The sequence below is a fragment of the Condylostylus longicornis genome, unplaced genomic scaffold (genome assembly GCF_029603195.1).
Source record: "Condylostylus longicornis isolate FDR11 unplaced genomic scaffold, ASM2960319v2 ptg000017l, whole genome shotgun sequence".
NCBI lineage: Eukaryota > Metazoa > Arthropoda > Insecta > Diptera > Dolichopodidae > Condylostylus > Condylostylus longicornis.
The window spans coordinates 3771757-3789476 of record NW_026577986.1 but is presented as its reverse complement, the minus strand read 5'-3'; the positions used below and the strand labels follow the sequence as shown (position 1 = coordinate 3789476).

Here is a 17720-nt window from a genome sequence, read left to right as displayed (position 1 = left end):
AAAATTCCCTTCATATAGGAGACAATCATTTTCGTTTGAAAACCTCTTAAAGCGAATAACCACATTTGATAAATTTTTTTAAAATTCCAATTGAGATGTTATTAGATGCTCATATTAAATACTAACACGCACTCTATGACATCGCAAATGTTTCGTTAATATCATCACATACTTAAATTAATTATATCCCTATATCATTATGAACAGGCGGGCATATATAAGTTAAGTAATCGTTTTGAATTTTGACTTCATTTTAATTCCTCATATTTGTTTTTCATATTGATATTATTTATACAATTACGCAAGCAAAGAATATTACACTCTGTTAAATGTGTATTAATTATTCAATTTACATGATTCATTTTTCAATATGGAATTCTAAGGCTGGGCATTTGAACAAACTATAAAAGGGAATTAAAGTAGAAGTACCATTTGATGTTATTATAAATAAGTTAATATAAATAAGAAAAAACAAATTATCTCATAAATTTTTTCGCTAGGGTTAGGAACTTTAAATGATCTCGAACAAATTATAAAATTTGTATTTATTAGTGGATTACTGATGAACTGTAGAGGCATTATACTATGTATTATACAATGCACAATAGTGAAACTAAAGAGATTTATATATACATACATATAACATACAAGTACATAAATTTGTTTCTCTATGTTTTTCTGCTTGATATTTTTGGCTCATTATTCAGTATTTTATTACTTTCTTTTCTTAATTAAAATTATTTGTGACAAATTTCATTGTAACAAAATCACTAATAGATTTAACTATTAGAAACCTCCAAACAGTAACTGTAATTTTAGATCATTTGGAAACGGAAGTTTCTGTACATTAGAGATTTATTTACAAACAAAAAACTATAATTATGTACATACAATCATATATTATAATATACAGTAGACTCGCAGTTATGCTATACCATGCATGAAATTTTTATACTGACTACTCTTCTATATGTACTAGGTCTTACTTAGACGATTACAATCTAAAATTTTGATATTAAATTTAAAAATATGGAATATACAGAAATGTTTATATGATGGCTACAAATGTAATATTAATTCAAAATTAGTCAAACAAATATTCCGATTACTCTTTAGTACTCCTTTCACTTACATATTATGTGCATTAATTCACTTATTTGAACCTCTTTTAATGACATTAATTAGTTCAAATATCACCTATCTGGGAATCTATCTTGATAAAAAATTACTTTTTCAATCACATACCGCAAGGACTGTCAACAAATTGGATCTCTTTGTAAAAATACTTTACCCAGTTATTAATAGGAAATCTTTGCTGAATATAGAAAATAAAATATTAATATTTAAAGGGGTTTTTCAGGGCATTCTTCTGTATGGCCTACCAGTATGGAGCTCAGCTGCGAAGACGAATTTAATGTTGCTTCAAAGGAAGTAAAATAAAATTTTAAAATTAATTCTAAATAAAACTTTTTATTTTTCGAAAATTGCACAAAATGGCCAAAACACATTCTGTTTTCTAGCAAATTAATAAAATGTTATCTACCTTCCAGGAGTCGTGTTACAATTCCAGCAATCCTTTAATAAGAGAATTAGTAGAATAGTAATATAAGATAAATATAGGGTTAATTAATAGATATAGGTACTTTAAAAATTTAATTTAAAAATAATCTAGGTTTTATATATAGGAAAAAATGTAGGGTATAAGTCTTTATTTTTAAGTAATTTATGTTAAAATTTTTAAAAGGTTTTTTCTTGCCGTTTTTCCTTTAAATTGAAATTAATCAAAAAATCTTAGTCTTAAGAAACAAAAATTACAAAGCTGTAAATACTAAAAATGTATGAACTCTTAAAATATTTGTAGTAAAAATGTTCAATCTAATAAGCGTCCTGGCAATAAATAAATGAATAAATTAGTTTAAATAAATGCGATTCTACTGTTAATAAATATTACTGTATGCGTGTATTGCTACTTGACAATCTTATGCTTATATTCGAAATAGAGTAAAAATAGAGAAAAGAAAAAATATTCACAATCATTAAAGCTTAATAAAAACAAAAATAAAAAAAAGAAAAGTAGCAACACCTGTAATAGTGGGTTACCTAAAATTTTTATGCTGGCAAGGTCAATCACACTACATATATATGATTAAGGTACCAAAATTTATTTTTTATTTTGAAAAAAATGTTTAGAAACTTTGTTTGTACACTTTAAATGTGTACGAATAATTAAGTATAATGAAATTATAATAACAAAATAACGTTAATCTTTTAAAAATTACTTTTGTATGTGTGTAGACTTTGTATTTGAGTCACAATAAATTAATTTTAGTTTCTTTATAATGCAATATTCAAATTAGGCTATGTAATATTAGAATGCAAAATATGTTAATTCATATTGGTATATACATACTGGTGTACGAGTATATTCTACATGCGTACATACATGCCCAATGCGGTCTTTACATAAACAAATAATTTATTTTATTCCTAGACTTTATAATTTATTTAAAATTAATTAGCATTTTGATATTTTTTTTATAAATAATAAACAAAAATACATTCCTATTTAGTTCTATAGAATTTTGTATAGAATTTCGGTTTTAAAATTTTTTTTAATAATCGGGTACTTTGAATTTTAAATTAAATTTATGGCCATTATAATATAAATAAATTCCTATTATATTGAATTTTAATTCCTTTACAATTAATAATAAATACGAGTATTCTGTACTATTTTCTACTATGAATGAATATTCTCTATTATGAATTTTGCTGATCCTGGGATGCTGAGGTTCAGCACTAATCCCATCTTTTAGGTGGTCTATCTGGTGGTCTTTTTGTGTTGGGTTTGCTAGTCATCATCATTTTGGGTAATCGGTCTCAGCTCATCCTGTTTTGTCCATCGAACGACATCCCGAATTGTGCATTCTTCTCTTATATCTGCACTTCTTTTTTTTATCTAAATGGGTGTGTTCACAGATTTGTCTGAAAGTTTGTATTTCAGCTGTTCGCAATATTTTTTTTGTCGTTCACGTATCTGCTCTGGTTTCAGCTGTATATGTCATTATTGGACGCACACAACTTTTGTAGACGCGTACTTTGTTTTCAGTTTATTTGTTTTTCAATATGACATCGCGGAGGTACCCAGATATAGCGGAGGCTTTTGTTGTTTGCACATGTGTTCCTTTGTTGTTATCACGATGGCTTGTTATTTCTACTCAAATGTATTTGAAACTCAGTTTTTGAATTGACTTCGGGCTTACATTAAATATAGTTTCAATATTTGTTGAATTATCATTAAAATTATTTTGGAAACATTTAACAAAATGCAAATATAACAATATGTTTATGAACAATTTTAATTGTTGCAAGTAAAATGAAGTCAGAAACTATTTCATGGTGATAATAGCTTTGTTAACAAATTTTTATCGGAACAAAGGGTAGTATGTAGATATAAAAAACTAAATTAAAATAAAAAATAATTTTTTTATTTTTTATGACGATAAAATTTTTAATAAACTGAAAAGATCATCACAAATTTAAGCTTTTATAACATTCATACTTGTAAATTTGATTAGAGCAGTTCGGTTCTTTAAAATTATAACATTTTAAAAAAATTGAAGACGCGCGTTGATCTGGTTATTTGCTAATGAAAGTGATTTATTAAAATTAAGAATTTTGTGTTGCTTTCAATTTTTATTATCTGGTTTAATTCCAGTTCAAAATTTAAATAATTTTATATAAATTATATGTGGAATATTTAAATTATATAATATTAGAACAAAAATAAAGTACAAATTTAAAGGTTAGGGAGCAATTTAAATTAAAAAAAAAGACCGGTTCAATAGATTATACATTCAATTAAAAAATTTTCTAGGAAAAATAAATAACAGTATTGCATTTTTTTTAACTTACATGAATAATTAATGGTAAATAATATTATAAAATTATTGGCTTAACAATTAATAAAATGTTATTAGTGTTATAAAGTTATTGGAATTTTATTTGTGTACTAACTCTGTTATCTTTAATATAATTTGCTATTGCTAGTGCACTGAAATGAGCTTTTAAAAACTGCATGCAAAAGTTCACTATATTAGGCATGGAAAAATTTATCAGAACTTTTAAAATATTTTATTTTATTAAAACTACATGAATTTTATAATATTAAAAAGAAGAACAACAAACTAATTATAAAAAATTTTAAAATATTAAAATTATCTGAATTTTTCTAGGGTTTCAGTTTCAAATTCTATATTAGAACTTAATTAGAACTTATTGAAGATTGGTTCCACACAATCTTAGATTTTGAAACTTATTGAAATAATTTGCGATTGCAATCATTATTTTAACTATAGGTATACGATTTCAAAATTAAAAAATTAAAAGTATCAAAACTATCCAAAAATTTGTTCAGCTAAAAAAGCAGGTTTTTGAGTAAATGAAGCTCAAATTTTTTCACTAGCCAAATCAATACACATAATACAATATAAAAAGTAGAGAGTGTTTAAATTTGGAGCAAAATTGAAAACTAAAAAATTTTACTTATGCAGTTTTTGATTGTAACTACAGAAATTGTAATAATGTGTATGAGTATAGAAAGTGTTATATAAAACTTAAAAGTTCACGTGCATAAACACAAATTGAATTAAATGTTAAAATTTAATGTTATACCTATTTGTATTTGCTCATGAATATATGGATTCGATTCAAACTTTTACACTCACCCCCTGATTTTTAATAGTACGAGTAGCTTATATTTAGCAACTCTGAATATTTTATTAATTAAAAAATTTTTAAAATATGCATTTCTTTTTACTTATCAAATTTGTAATTTTTCCATCATACGTTATTATACAAACCTTTAAATTACTGCTAACTGTTATACATAGGTAATATTTAAATTATTTATTTTCGAGTATTATGATAACAAGTTAATAACAAAAATGAAAATAAACATTTTCTTTTGTGTTTGACCTTTAAAATTCTTTTGGAACCTATTTTATTTATATTGTCCTTATAAATTTTTGTTGAGTTCATAACAAAGAAGCACCATTGATAATTTATTATCCAAAAATTTTTTAACTATGTACAATATATGATCATAATAGAAATGAATTTCATAATTCCAGTTATAAAATGGAAAAGAATGGAACAAGTTCAAAAATGAAGAATAGTTGGGAAAAATCTGAAATATCAAGAAAATTTCCTCATACATATATGAGACAGAGATTTCGAACTATTTATAGGTAAGTAAATTAAAATTTTAAGAAATAAATATGTTTGTTGACTGTTAACTGAATGAAAATTTCTCTAAAATATATTTAAGTAAACGCATATGTTGGTATAAAACTCATACTTTTTAATTTAAGACTTACTATGGGCTGTCTTTAATAGAAAAACAATAAAATTTCTCATTTTTCATTCTTCAACAATTTTAAAATTTTAAAATATTTTATTTTCGTTTTGTTAGATTTCAATATGCTCACTATATTCAATATATTGAGTATACTGCGTTTTTGATAATTCAGTTGTAACTTAGTACTAAATTAATGTGTCCTATGTTTAACAACAAAGTACTGCACGTGCTGTCAGAAAAATATGTTTGATAATGCAATAGTATTTTTCCAGTTCGTTTTATGACTAAGTACATATATTAAGATTTTTAAGATATATGAGCAACAACTCATTTTTTTTTTTTTTTCCCTTTGTTCACTCCTAGAAGGAGCATAGGGCTAGTGCATGATTTCTCATGCAATAGTTTCATAGCGTCATAGAGTTTAACTAGGTAGGTGACTAGCCTGCCGTAGTTTTATTTATATAAATTATTTGAGGTTATTAATATTTACTGTTTATTATTCTTAGTTTTTTTTTTTTTTTTTTTTTAATATCGAATATTACGAATATTTGAAAATTACTTGTATAATATTTATTAGTATTGTATATTAAGTTATAATAATATTGAATATAATTTTTATAGTGACCTGACCGGGGTTTGAACCCGAGACCCTTCGGTTAAAGGACCGGTGCCATAACCACTGCACCAATGGTCAGATGAGCAACAACTCATTAATTTGATTCTACTGTTGCGGAAACTATTTCGTACTTACTTAAAAAGAAAGTCGGATTTACAGAATTTTACTAGAATAAATTTCTTTAAAATTTTTGTTATTACTTTAATCAAAAATTTAAATTTATTTTTCAATGAATTGAAAATAAGTAATAAAATACTCGTATTTAATTTTCAAAATTTTAAAAAATATATGACAATTTTAGACTTTCACAATTGCTAATGTCAAATTTGAAGTTTTGCTGCTGAGTCTTTTGGTAGTTTAAGTTATTTAAGTTCTAAGTTATAGAAATGCCGAAGCATATTGCATTACTCGTATCTAAAATATCCATAATTAAACAAACAATTAAGTAGCAAGCCAAATACCATAAAACTGAAATTACTTGAATCGTGGGAAAATTGTAAAAAATTTAAAACTTTCTTTCTTAAATTCAGATGATTTCTAAAGTATATTTTAAATTTAATTAGTGTTATTAGTATTAAATTTAGTGTTATAGTATTAATAATTATTATTTAGCTTAAAATTCTCATGTTTTCATCACAATACAAGGTAATATAATTAGAACATTAGAATAATGGTGATTTGTTAAAAATCACTAAAAAGTATAACATTTACATCTCCTACAGAATTGTATTACATATATCTAATTTTCATGATGGACAGATTTTTGTATTGAGCTTCATTAAATTGTTTCGTAACAAGCTATTTTTCAAATTTTATTGATTTTTTATTTATATATTCGTCTATTTATTTTTTATTTATGACCCACGAAATAAATCCATTCAATACATTCACTTTCAATTTTCATTGAAAGGTGCCCAAGGACGTGTATTCGTATAAAAATTAGTTATCTGGGATAATTACCGCAAACAAAAAATTAATATCTAAAAATATGATTTGCAGAAAGAATAAAAACAACAAAATCAAATCAATTGGTTTTTGAGCGTTTTTTTTTCCATGAACTTGAACTTGACCAAAAAATTTTTAATTTTTTTCAACTATAACTTGAATAAATTTTAAGTGTAAATTTTTTTTATTTTACTACGACCGCTTATATATATTTTGTTATGTACATGCACACATACCTTCATATATTTATATATTGGCATATTTTTTTAAATTTTATTATATAATCTGAAATTAATTAAGTTTCAGAGCTTTTTCTTTTTTTTTTTTCATTTTGATTTTAATTCTTTAATACAAATGACATAGAGTGTTCATGGTCAGTTACAGGTATTTATGCAGTTATATTATAAAATTATTCATACCTTAATTAAATTATCAAAAAGTTAAATTTGTTTTTATTTTTTTTAATAAAATATTTTAAATGTTCATTTTGTAAACAATTTTAATTAAAATGAAGTGGGTACAAATAACTAACGAAAAGCACGTAAGAACAATTTGATTAGGTCTAGTTCTACGCGGAAATGTAATTCGCGTTTTCGGTGATTGACATACGTAAATAATATGTATAACGTAAATGTAGCTATATGTGACGTTATCGTACCGAATTCATTGTAAAAATTTATATAATTTTTGAAATTTTATAATTCAAATACATAATGTACCGATGTATAAATAAGTAACATTTTGTAGATTGTAGATTTGTAGATTTCAAAGGAACCGAGTGGGGCAGCCAAGCACCGCAGCCACTCTTGATTTTTTGTAGCCTCCCCACGCTCCTACCTATAATATCTCCGTCCCAACCACAAAGCCGGAGATATCTCTAATGGAGGTGGACCACAGTTCCCGAACAATTAGGGACCCATGTCCACGACAATTGCGGCGCCGAACAGCCAGTGCCGGACAGCCGCAGAGAATGTGCACGGCGATCTCATCACCACCCCCACAAAATTTACACAGGGGTGAGTCCGACTTCCCCAGCCTATGCAGGTGGTACTTCACTGGGCAGTGTCCCAAATAAGCAACATGATTATATTTTATAAATTTTTATTTCACAGTTGAAAAGATTAACAAGTCAATCTGAACTCTGTAATAATTAGTAATATAAATATATCGTAAATTAAATATCGAATTGGTGGAGAATAAAAAACAAATTTTATAAAGTTTTTATAAAAAATTATAAAATGCTCATTAGTGTTTTCAAAAAATTATTTATAAATTTAAATGAAATATTAAAATTTTAAATTTCGAATTTGATCAAATCATTAAGAATGGAGTCTCGAGTTCAGTGATTTTTTTTAACAATATCGTAATATTTAAATAAATTGCGAATAGCGTCATCAATTATTCTTTATCTAAATGTGACTTTGGAGAATATTCAGAATTTATTCAAACTTTCCAAAAGAATATTCTATACTTAATATCTTTTTTCAAATATTCTCACGTTCAATTTGTTTACATAAATGAAATAAACGAATTTCATATTAATTTGGAGGGAAATCATGCAAAAACTTTTTAATAATTTAAAATTATCAAAAATTATGGAATAAAATCTAAATTACTAATAAGCTCTTATACGCTAATACTTTGTATATGCGCCTAAAAAACTACTGTATCTTTCAAAAATCTATAATGACGTCTTCATAGGCAATAGGTAAGAAAACGGCAATTTGAAATTTTTTTGATTTTTGCCCTTAATTAATATTTACTTTTAGCGGAAATTGAATTTTTTGTAATCTTTACCCTTGACGATTTCAGATTTTTGAGTTTTGATTAGGCATTACGGTAGGTGCTGTAACGTATTTTACTTGGGTGTTAAGAGTAACCATTGGTATACAAAAGATTTTTGAATTTTCGAATCCTGTTATATATGCGTTAACTTTATAATTCTGAGAAATTTGGTTTCTAGGTTAAAATATTATTGTGTTAATTCTGTTCAAAAACCAGATTGTTAACTTAAGAAATTATGACATTCATTTTATTACTAGTTAAATATTCATTATATTCTTACAATAAATTGTGTTAAGATTAATATTGTATACTAGTTTATTTATAATTGAAGTTTAACAGCCACATATTGTTGTACTAACACATATAGGTTCTACTTGTTTTTGTATTTTAAATTGACGTAGGTATAAAACTTGTTTTACTTATTAAAATTATTGAACTTTATTTCAGTAAAGCATGCATGATAAAGCAAAAACAAAAATATCCCCCAATATCTTATTGAAAACTTGTTTTTCAAGTTCAAAAAGAAATTGTAGCTTTACTCTGACCGGCATTCTTTTGTTATATAATCCAGATTTAATATTAATTTACAATTACTTATTCTATATTAATAATTTTAAAAGAATATCGGTAGGTGGAATGTTCCTTTTCCTAAAAAAAAAAAAATTATTTTTAACAAAAATAATTAACAAGTTTGTAATTAATGACAAAATTTTTCACCATTTTTGATATTATGTGTAGTGTTACAGGAAGATTTTAAAGTGTGAAGGTATAATGCTATGTACGATCACCCGATAAATTCATTTTTAATCTTATTTGAAAATAAAAGATATATGTATAACGTGTAGTGCAATTAATGCTCTTATTATGAATATTTCGGTGGAACATTTTTTGAAGAAATTCCGAACATTGCTATTACAAATCGAAATTCAGAGAGAACTTTTTTCTTCAAAGAAAATTCTAGAAAACTTTTTTTTAAATTTTTGAATTTTTGTATTTTGAACATCATTAGAATATAGGTTTTGTTCGAAAATTTCTCAGAATAAAAGTTTTGTTAGTTGTTAAAAATTTTATAGTGCAAAAGTAAAAAATATTTCTAACATTTTAATTGCCAAAAAAGAATATTTATATATTTATTATCTAAATATTTATTTGGTTTGCTATTCTTACATCCAATAATTTAATTCGAAGTGCTTGTATGAGTCTCTCAGTCTCCTTTTTTCAACCCGGACATTTCTACTCTCATGTTCACATAAATCAATTGTTAAATTAACGTTCGCATATATGGAGCCCACGTTTTTCCAACCATTTTTCAAAACTTTTAAAGATCGTTTAATTTCTAAAAAATATATTTAATGTACGATATAAAAAAATTAACAAATACTGTTCTGTAATAAAATATATCAAATCTTTGCACTAATTTGATCTAACAGCTCAGATTCGATTTTGTAATTATAAAAAAGAACAGAACTACAAACTCTATAGCTCTTGAACAAAAAATCTTTCTCACATTTCTTTTTTTCTAATTTCAATGATTCCACTTTAGACAAGATTCATTAAAGATCTAATTTTTTCTACAACAGTATGGAAAATGTTGTAAGCCATTGATATATATACGGTAAGTATATATGTCAGTTAATATTGTTATAAAATTGTTTTTTATATTAGATCCAATTGACCAGAAATTCGAGGTTAATTTACATGTATATATTTCCCTTACTGTGGTTCTATTACAAATTAGAATTCAAAAGGTTTTATTGAAAATTTAGAGTAAAAGATTTGTGGTGTTAAGTTCCAAATTGCAAAATTAGTTTATATATATATGAATTTCTGAACTGAATTTAAAAAATTGAACTTTCATCTACATTATGTAATTTAGGGTTAATTGATATGTTTTTTGAACAGTGCTCGAGGCACTAGTTTTATGTTTAAAATAAATTAACACATTATGAGCGAGTGGCCTAGCATGGGCAACAATGTTGCGTAGCGGGCCAATATATACAATGTATACATCCGGATATATAAAAAGTTTGTGGGCCCTATTACTCAAAAAATAACAAGTTTTTGAAAAAAATATAAGAATAAAAAAAATGTCTAGAATAAGTTTCTACATCCATATTGCCTATAATAGGATGCCTATAATAATCTACACAAGCGGGCACTAGTACCCGAACCGCTCATAATGTCTTAATAATTTTCTTAAATAGAAATAGAAAAAATAAACTTTTTATCAAAACTATTTTAATAAACCTCATCTATCTAATTTTAATTAATTCTAAAATTAATAATTAAATTCATTTCCATAATATTATGGAGAGAAGAAGAAGATTTAAAAAGCGTAAAAAATATAATTAAATGTATAATAAATAAATTAATCATTAATCAATTTGTAATCCGTACCTATAATATTTCCACATACAAGGTATACACAATAATTATAATATTATATGTATAACGCATATTACATAATCACCTGAATAATGTTAAAAGTGTTATATGTATTGCTTAATAAATGCTTAATGTATGAAACACCATATTTTAATATATCCGAAGGAGTTTCTAATTGAAAATAATGAATTTTTGGATAATTAATTCCATAAATGTGAAACATGAAAATTATTATTAAGATATACATACATACATCGTATATACTATAATATATATGTACATATGTATGTATATTTATCTACATGCATGTGTATGCTTTAATAAATTGATAACTCTTAGGTTGAATTTTATGATGTGATAATTAGAGATGGGTGATTTGAGATTATTATAAAGTTAAATGGTAAAAGTTATAGTGTGTATTGGGAATTATTTGTACACAAAATTTCTATATTTACGTTATATACCACGCATATATAAAGGTAAATAATATGCATTTGCATATTTCTTTTGTGTTTTCAAAAGTATTCTTTGATTAAAATGCAATGTGCTGTAGTGCAAAATTATATTAAGTTAATTAAATTTAAAATAAGTATGCAAATTTAATTTAAATTGGAGTTTAGCGTCTAATTGAACTTTATAATTATACAGAAGAAATGTTGTACTTTTATCCAAATTTTAATAGGTGTAACTACAACGTTAAGCTAAAATTCTAGGTATTTAAAGTCTTATTGATGTGTACAGAAAGAATGTTATGAAAAATTTTATTGAATTTTCATGTATTGTATTACAGGATGCTGTATTTATATAACATGAAAATTCTCACCAAGACAACTTTATTTATGTAAAATAAAATTGACTTGGAGCGTTTGGGACGTTTGAATCTCTTGAAAATTTAGAAATTTTTAAAAATAATTTTGTACTTAATTAATGCGGATCCATTCTGTAATTAAAAATTTAACAGAAAAAATGTTATAATTGCACTATATAAAAAAATTTTCAAAATCGTCAGTCGGAATTTCTGGTAAAGCTTCGTGTGAAGCTTGAAAAATTCTTATATATATATTACTTTTACCTGCAGTAGTGTTACTGTATCTGAAATTTTGGGCTGTACAGATTATCTTAAAATTTTTTAAGTCAAGCACATAGTTAAATTTTAAGTTTTAGTAAAGTACATCTAATAATTCTTGATATAAATAAGTATTGCTCCTTCATTTTGTTTTCTTCTTCATGCACTGACATTAAAATTAACTAGATATCGAAGATTTCATATATTGATTTTCGTTAATAATTATTTCGTTTTTTTTTAATTATGTGTAGTTGGCTGGATAATAAAAGAATTGACGAGGGTGCTGAAGGACTTTGGAGAATCCATGATGGTTTGTATGATTTAAAAGATTTTGTAAAAATTCATCCTGGTGGTTCATTTTGGTTAAAAATGACTGAGGTAAGAATCTTAGATAAACGATTATTTTTATAAAAAATTGCAATTTTGATATTCTTATGTTCTTGTAGGGAACTGATATAACTGAAGCTTTTGAGGCACATCATATAAGTTCAATTCCTGAACAAATTTTAGCTAAATACAAAGTTCGTGATGCTAATGAACCAAGAAATTATATATTAACATTTAAAGATGATGGTTTTTATAGAACATTAAAATTAAGAGCACGAGAAAAAATTAAGGATATTGATCATACAGTTAACAAATCTGATGTAAGTCACTAATATTTAAATTTACGATTTTTCCGGACGCGTATCAGCCTTTTTAAATTGAATTACTTGTTGAAATACTTTTAACATGTTCTTTATCATAAAATCAAGGAGAATAGTTGATTCGTTTTGAGTTGGAAAGGCGGAATTCTGTAGAAACGTATAAACGAATAAAAAAAATTGTAATTGAATGCTTAATAATGTGTTGGAAATAACAAAAAGGAGCGTAATCGTTAAATGGGAAAATTCTTTATGTTATGGCTTTAAAGAAAGGAAATTGTTTTAGTGAATTTACGACCTTTCTGTTTGGGACCATACGCTTCATAAATACACGATATATACAATATACACGATATACTCATAAATTTGTTATTTAAATAACCACTAACAGAACAAAATAAGAACAAAAATCCTAAGTTTACAAAGCAAAGAATGAGAATATTAAAGGTTTTGCGTATTTCTCGTATTTGAATCTATAATCGAGAGTGAAATTTTACTCATTTCAGACAATTTTAGGATGCCACAATTAGAATTATAAAAATTTTTTATAATTTCTATAATATCGGTTCTAGTTAGAGTCCTTCAAATGTTTATTCGGTTTACCAATATAAATTTTTATACTAAGCTAACATATACATATCGTATATTATACATAAACATAACATATATTTATGTATACATAAAATAAATCTATATTTTTAATATTTCAGTTAATTCACACTATGCTGCTACTATCAACATTTATTACAGCAATAACAAGTGTTGCGCTACACAGTATTATTGGTCTTATGATTACATCAATATTAATGACATGGACTGTTATTGCATCACATAATTATTTTCATCAGCGTGATAATTGGCGTATGTTATTCTTTAATTTATCTATGTTAAATTATAAAGAATGGAGGATATCACATTGTATGTCACATCATATATATACAAATTCATTTCATGATTTAGAGATAACATTATTGGAACCATTCTTTCAATATATACCAAATCGTAATTTAAAAACATGGATACAAAGATTTGGTTCATGGTTTTATGGCCCAATAATATATAGTTTAACAAGTTGGGAACAATTTGCTTCAAGGTATACTTATATATAGCATATTAGAAATGAAATTTTTGTACATTGACACCATAGAGTATATTGATGCAAAGTATAGTGAATATTAAATGAATACTAGGAACAAAATCCTAGGATAGTGACGTATGTATTTGTTGATATAAGCACAATTTTTAAATTGTTGCTTCAAAACTTTTGTAAATGCGTTTAACTTATTAATTTTAAAAAAATCTGTAAGTTTTCTTGTGTAAGTCTGTAAATCTGTAAAAGATCTGTATGTTTACACTTTTGCTTCTGTATATTCTACTGGTGTCGTTGTATACAATTTATTTTGGATTTTTTCATAACAAAAGGCATATTTTATTTATTTTATTTTATTTTATTTTTTTAGAATAATTTATTCAATATTGAAAAAAAATGTTTTAGATTGGGATGAATTAATTGGATTCATTTTACCAATTTCAATGTATTTATTTACAAAAGCTTCAATAATTGAAGTTTTTCTATATTGGATTTTATTGGTGACTGCATGTAGTTTTATATTTGTTTTAATTGGTTTAAATGCTGCACATCATTCACCAGATATTATACATGATGGTGATGCAATACGTTCTGATAAAGATTGGGGTATATATCAAATTGATGCTGTTGCTGATTCAACTGATGTTAAAGGATCACAATTTTTAACATTAACACATTTTGGTAATCATACATTGCATCATTTATTTCCAACATTAGATCATGGAATTTTACCACAATTATTTCCAATATTATTTGAAACATTAAAAGAATTTAATATTGATTGGAGGGAATTTACACGTTTAGATCATATTAAAGGTAATTACAGGCAATTAGCTAGAATTGAACCAAATAAATATCCAAGAGGATAAAATTTATTAATATTGATATTATTTGTATACCAAAATTTTTTATTTAATATTTTAAAACAAAAATTTTATAAATTTTTTGTGATTGTGATATTTTTAATATTATTTTATTAATATAAATATAGAAATTTTAAGTTTAAGAGATTAAAGATTTTAATAAACCTGATTTTGAATTATTTTTATGAGTTGGTGAAAGAATAATTATTATTATTATATGAATTTGGAATGAAAAGTTTTTATTTTACCATAATAAAGTTTTAAAAAACCAAAAAAAAATAATTGTTTTTTGAAATTATCATTTTATACTAGAACCAAAGACAGTGTTTCTTTTGCATATATGGAATTTGTGAGATGATGAACAGTCAACCGAATTACTATCCCGTATTCATTTGATATTAATGACCTCTTTAAAGCTTTTCCCTAGAATCATGTTATAGGCTGGTTTTTTGTACAACGCTTGAAAAATATAAGCTGTCACATAAGATCTCCATGTTATCTCCACTGTATATACAGAAAAATATTGTGTTTGATACGATTTAGGTAGTGAATCAAATTTAATTCTTGAAAAAAAAAAAATATTAACGGATTTCAAACTATTTTTAATAATCACGTTAAAATTCGCGTAATCGACGAATTCGGGGATCGATGAAATTTTGGCTGAATATGAATGACATTTCAATTCGAATTAAATGTAGTCTTAACAGTAGGAACCATCTATCAACTCAGTAAAATTAAAATTTCATAATGATATTTTGATTAAAGTTGAATTTTTATTGCTATATTTTTCAGATTCTTCAATATTTTTTCATATTCTATAAAAAAACCATGTTGTACAAAGTGAGAAGTAAGTAGTAAATTTCAATTCTTCAAACTACCCAGAAATTTATGTGATTTTTTCTTTTAAGACCAAACATTAAATCATTTTTGCCATCAGCCCTATTCTTTTATAAAATCTTACATATTTGATTGATTATATTGCATAATGCCCAATTTATTCTACTTAAATGATTTTTGTTTTAATTAATTGCTATATTATTACTTGCATTCAGAAATTATAAAAAATTTTTCAATATTATCTAAAAATATTTGGTTTATGAATTCTATATCTCCTAATAAGATTTAATTCTTAAAACAAGTCAATTTTTTTATACAAGTAATTTCTTTGAATTCCCAATAAAAGATATCTAAAAATGAAATTGAATATCATACCAATATTTGTCAAAAATTCTATGGTTACATTATAAGAGAATATATAGGGATTAATTTAGAAATATTTTGATTAAAAAACGAAAATTTCTGAAAAGGATATTTTGTCCTTTAAAATCTCTTAAATTCTTAAAAGATTTGAAAATATACCTAGATAATATTTTTGAAGAACCAAAATAATATATGTACCAGTCCTTTGATTACAGTTTATAATAATTTTCTGAAATATCTCTCTTATATAATTGTAAATGTACATAAATATATATAGTAAATTTTCTTCAATCATAATTCTATTGAAATTATCTAGTTAAGGACTATTTCATTAAAATTAAATCTAAAAAGGATAAACTATAATATGTGTAGGCTTATCATATTTATAATTTCAAATTGATGTCCTTTTTGAAAGAAAAATTTTAATTTAATTTTTCGATAATATCAAAACTCTGAGCTTCTACTTGAATTATTCTAAATTATACATACATGTAGATAAAAGAATAAAATGAATAATATAAAGTCCTATTAATTTCTATGTTGACAAATAACACATAGTTATAATGTATATTTGAATGAAAATCACAATTTATTTATTTCAGAACATCTGATGGGAAAAATGTGTGGTTGTATATTAATCATGTATGTTAAACGTCATATTGTTGAGTAAATTTGATATATTTATTTTTATTAAGTCTAAAATATAAATAATATGTAAATTTTGAGCCTACACACATGTTAAAATACATTCATTACATACAGTAATCAAAATTTTGACCATACACTTTTGAGACATATTACGTATAACAGATTATAGAAGGACTAAAAATTCAACAAAAATGTCACGAATTTTTTACTTATTTTCGTTGCTCTTTTATTTGTTTTTTTTTTTATTATTTTTTTCTTTTTCAGAAAAAATCTCTATAAATTATTCGAAACAGTTTTTTTTTCACAAATTTTCCTTTTAGTTTACATGTGTATGTGTGTTTATTTTAGCATACATAAATTTTTATGTAAAATAAAAAAAAAGTTTTTTTTTCTTTTTTGGTGAGAAATGAAAAACTAAAAAAAAATTCTAGAGAAACTTTTTATTTTTCTATATACATTAGATTACAACAAAGGAATAAAAAAAAAACAAAAAACAAAAAATAAAACTAGAAAATATTTTATTATCCTTCTGAATCGCTTGCCTTATTTTATTTCAGACTAACAAAACAGAATTAAATCTTTTGTCCTTTAGCGTTAAAAATATAAAAAATTCCCTTAAATTCAATTAAAATTAATCCATAGATAGCCAATAGATTATGGTATTAGTGGTAAAGATTTCCTTCTTATATCCTTCGAAAAGAACAGAAATAAAAAAATTTTATTTAACAATAAATCTTTTATTCAGATTTTGTTTGTTTTTTGTTCTAATGTGGAAAAGATTTTTAGATTTTGTGTGAAAATTTAACAATAATTGAATCAGATGATTTTTAAGAATGCCAAATGCTATAAACTAATATTATTTTTTTAGCTTTGTTTTATATTTAATCGCACATTTATTAGAAGAATGATATATTTTCGAAAATGAAGTCGTTAAATATATCGAGAATTTGAAAGCTTTTGGATCTTAATATTTTTTTCCTCTCATAGAATTAATAACCGCAATATCACTGAATGAAATGAGTAATATATTCTTCAAATATAATATTGGGTCTTAATATAAGATGAATGATACCGTCTGATTCGAATTGATTTTATGAAGACTGTTGCAGCAAAATTTTG

General features: G+C 24.5%; 1 protein-coding gene across 1 annotated transcript; it reads left to right on the top strand.

Annotated features, from left to right (window-relative positions):
• The first annotated feature begins 3798 nt into the window (after positions 1–3798).
• LOC129606114 (cytochrome b5-related protein-like) lies at positions 3799–14980 on the top strand. Its single transcript, XM_055516226.1, has 6 exons — positions 3799–3929; positions 5133–5249; positions 12408–12534; positions 12603–12803; positions 13511–13893; positions 14261–14980. The coding sequence occupies exons 2-6, from the start codon at positions 5140–5142 to the stop codon at positions 14757–14759; spliced, it is 1320 nt and encodes a 439-aa protein (XP_055372201.1). The 5' UTR covers positions 3799–3929; positions 5133–5139; the 3' UTR covers positions 14760–14980.
• The last annotated feature ends 2740 nt before the right edge of the window (positions 14981–17720 follow it).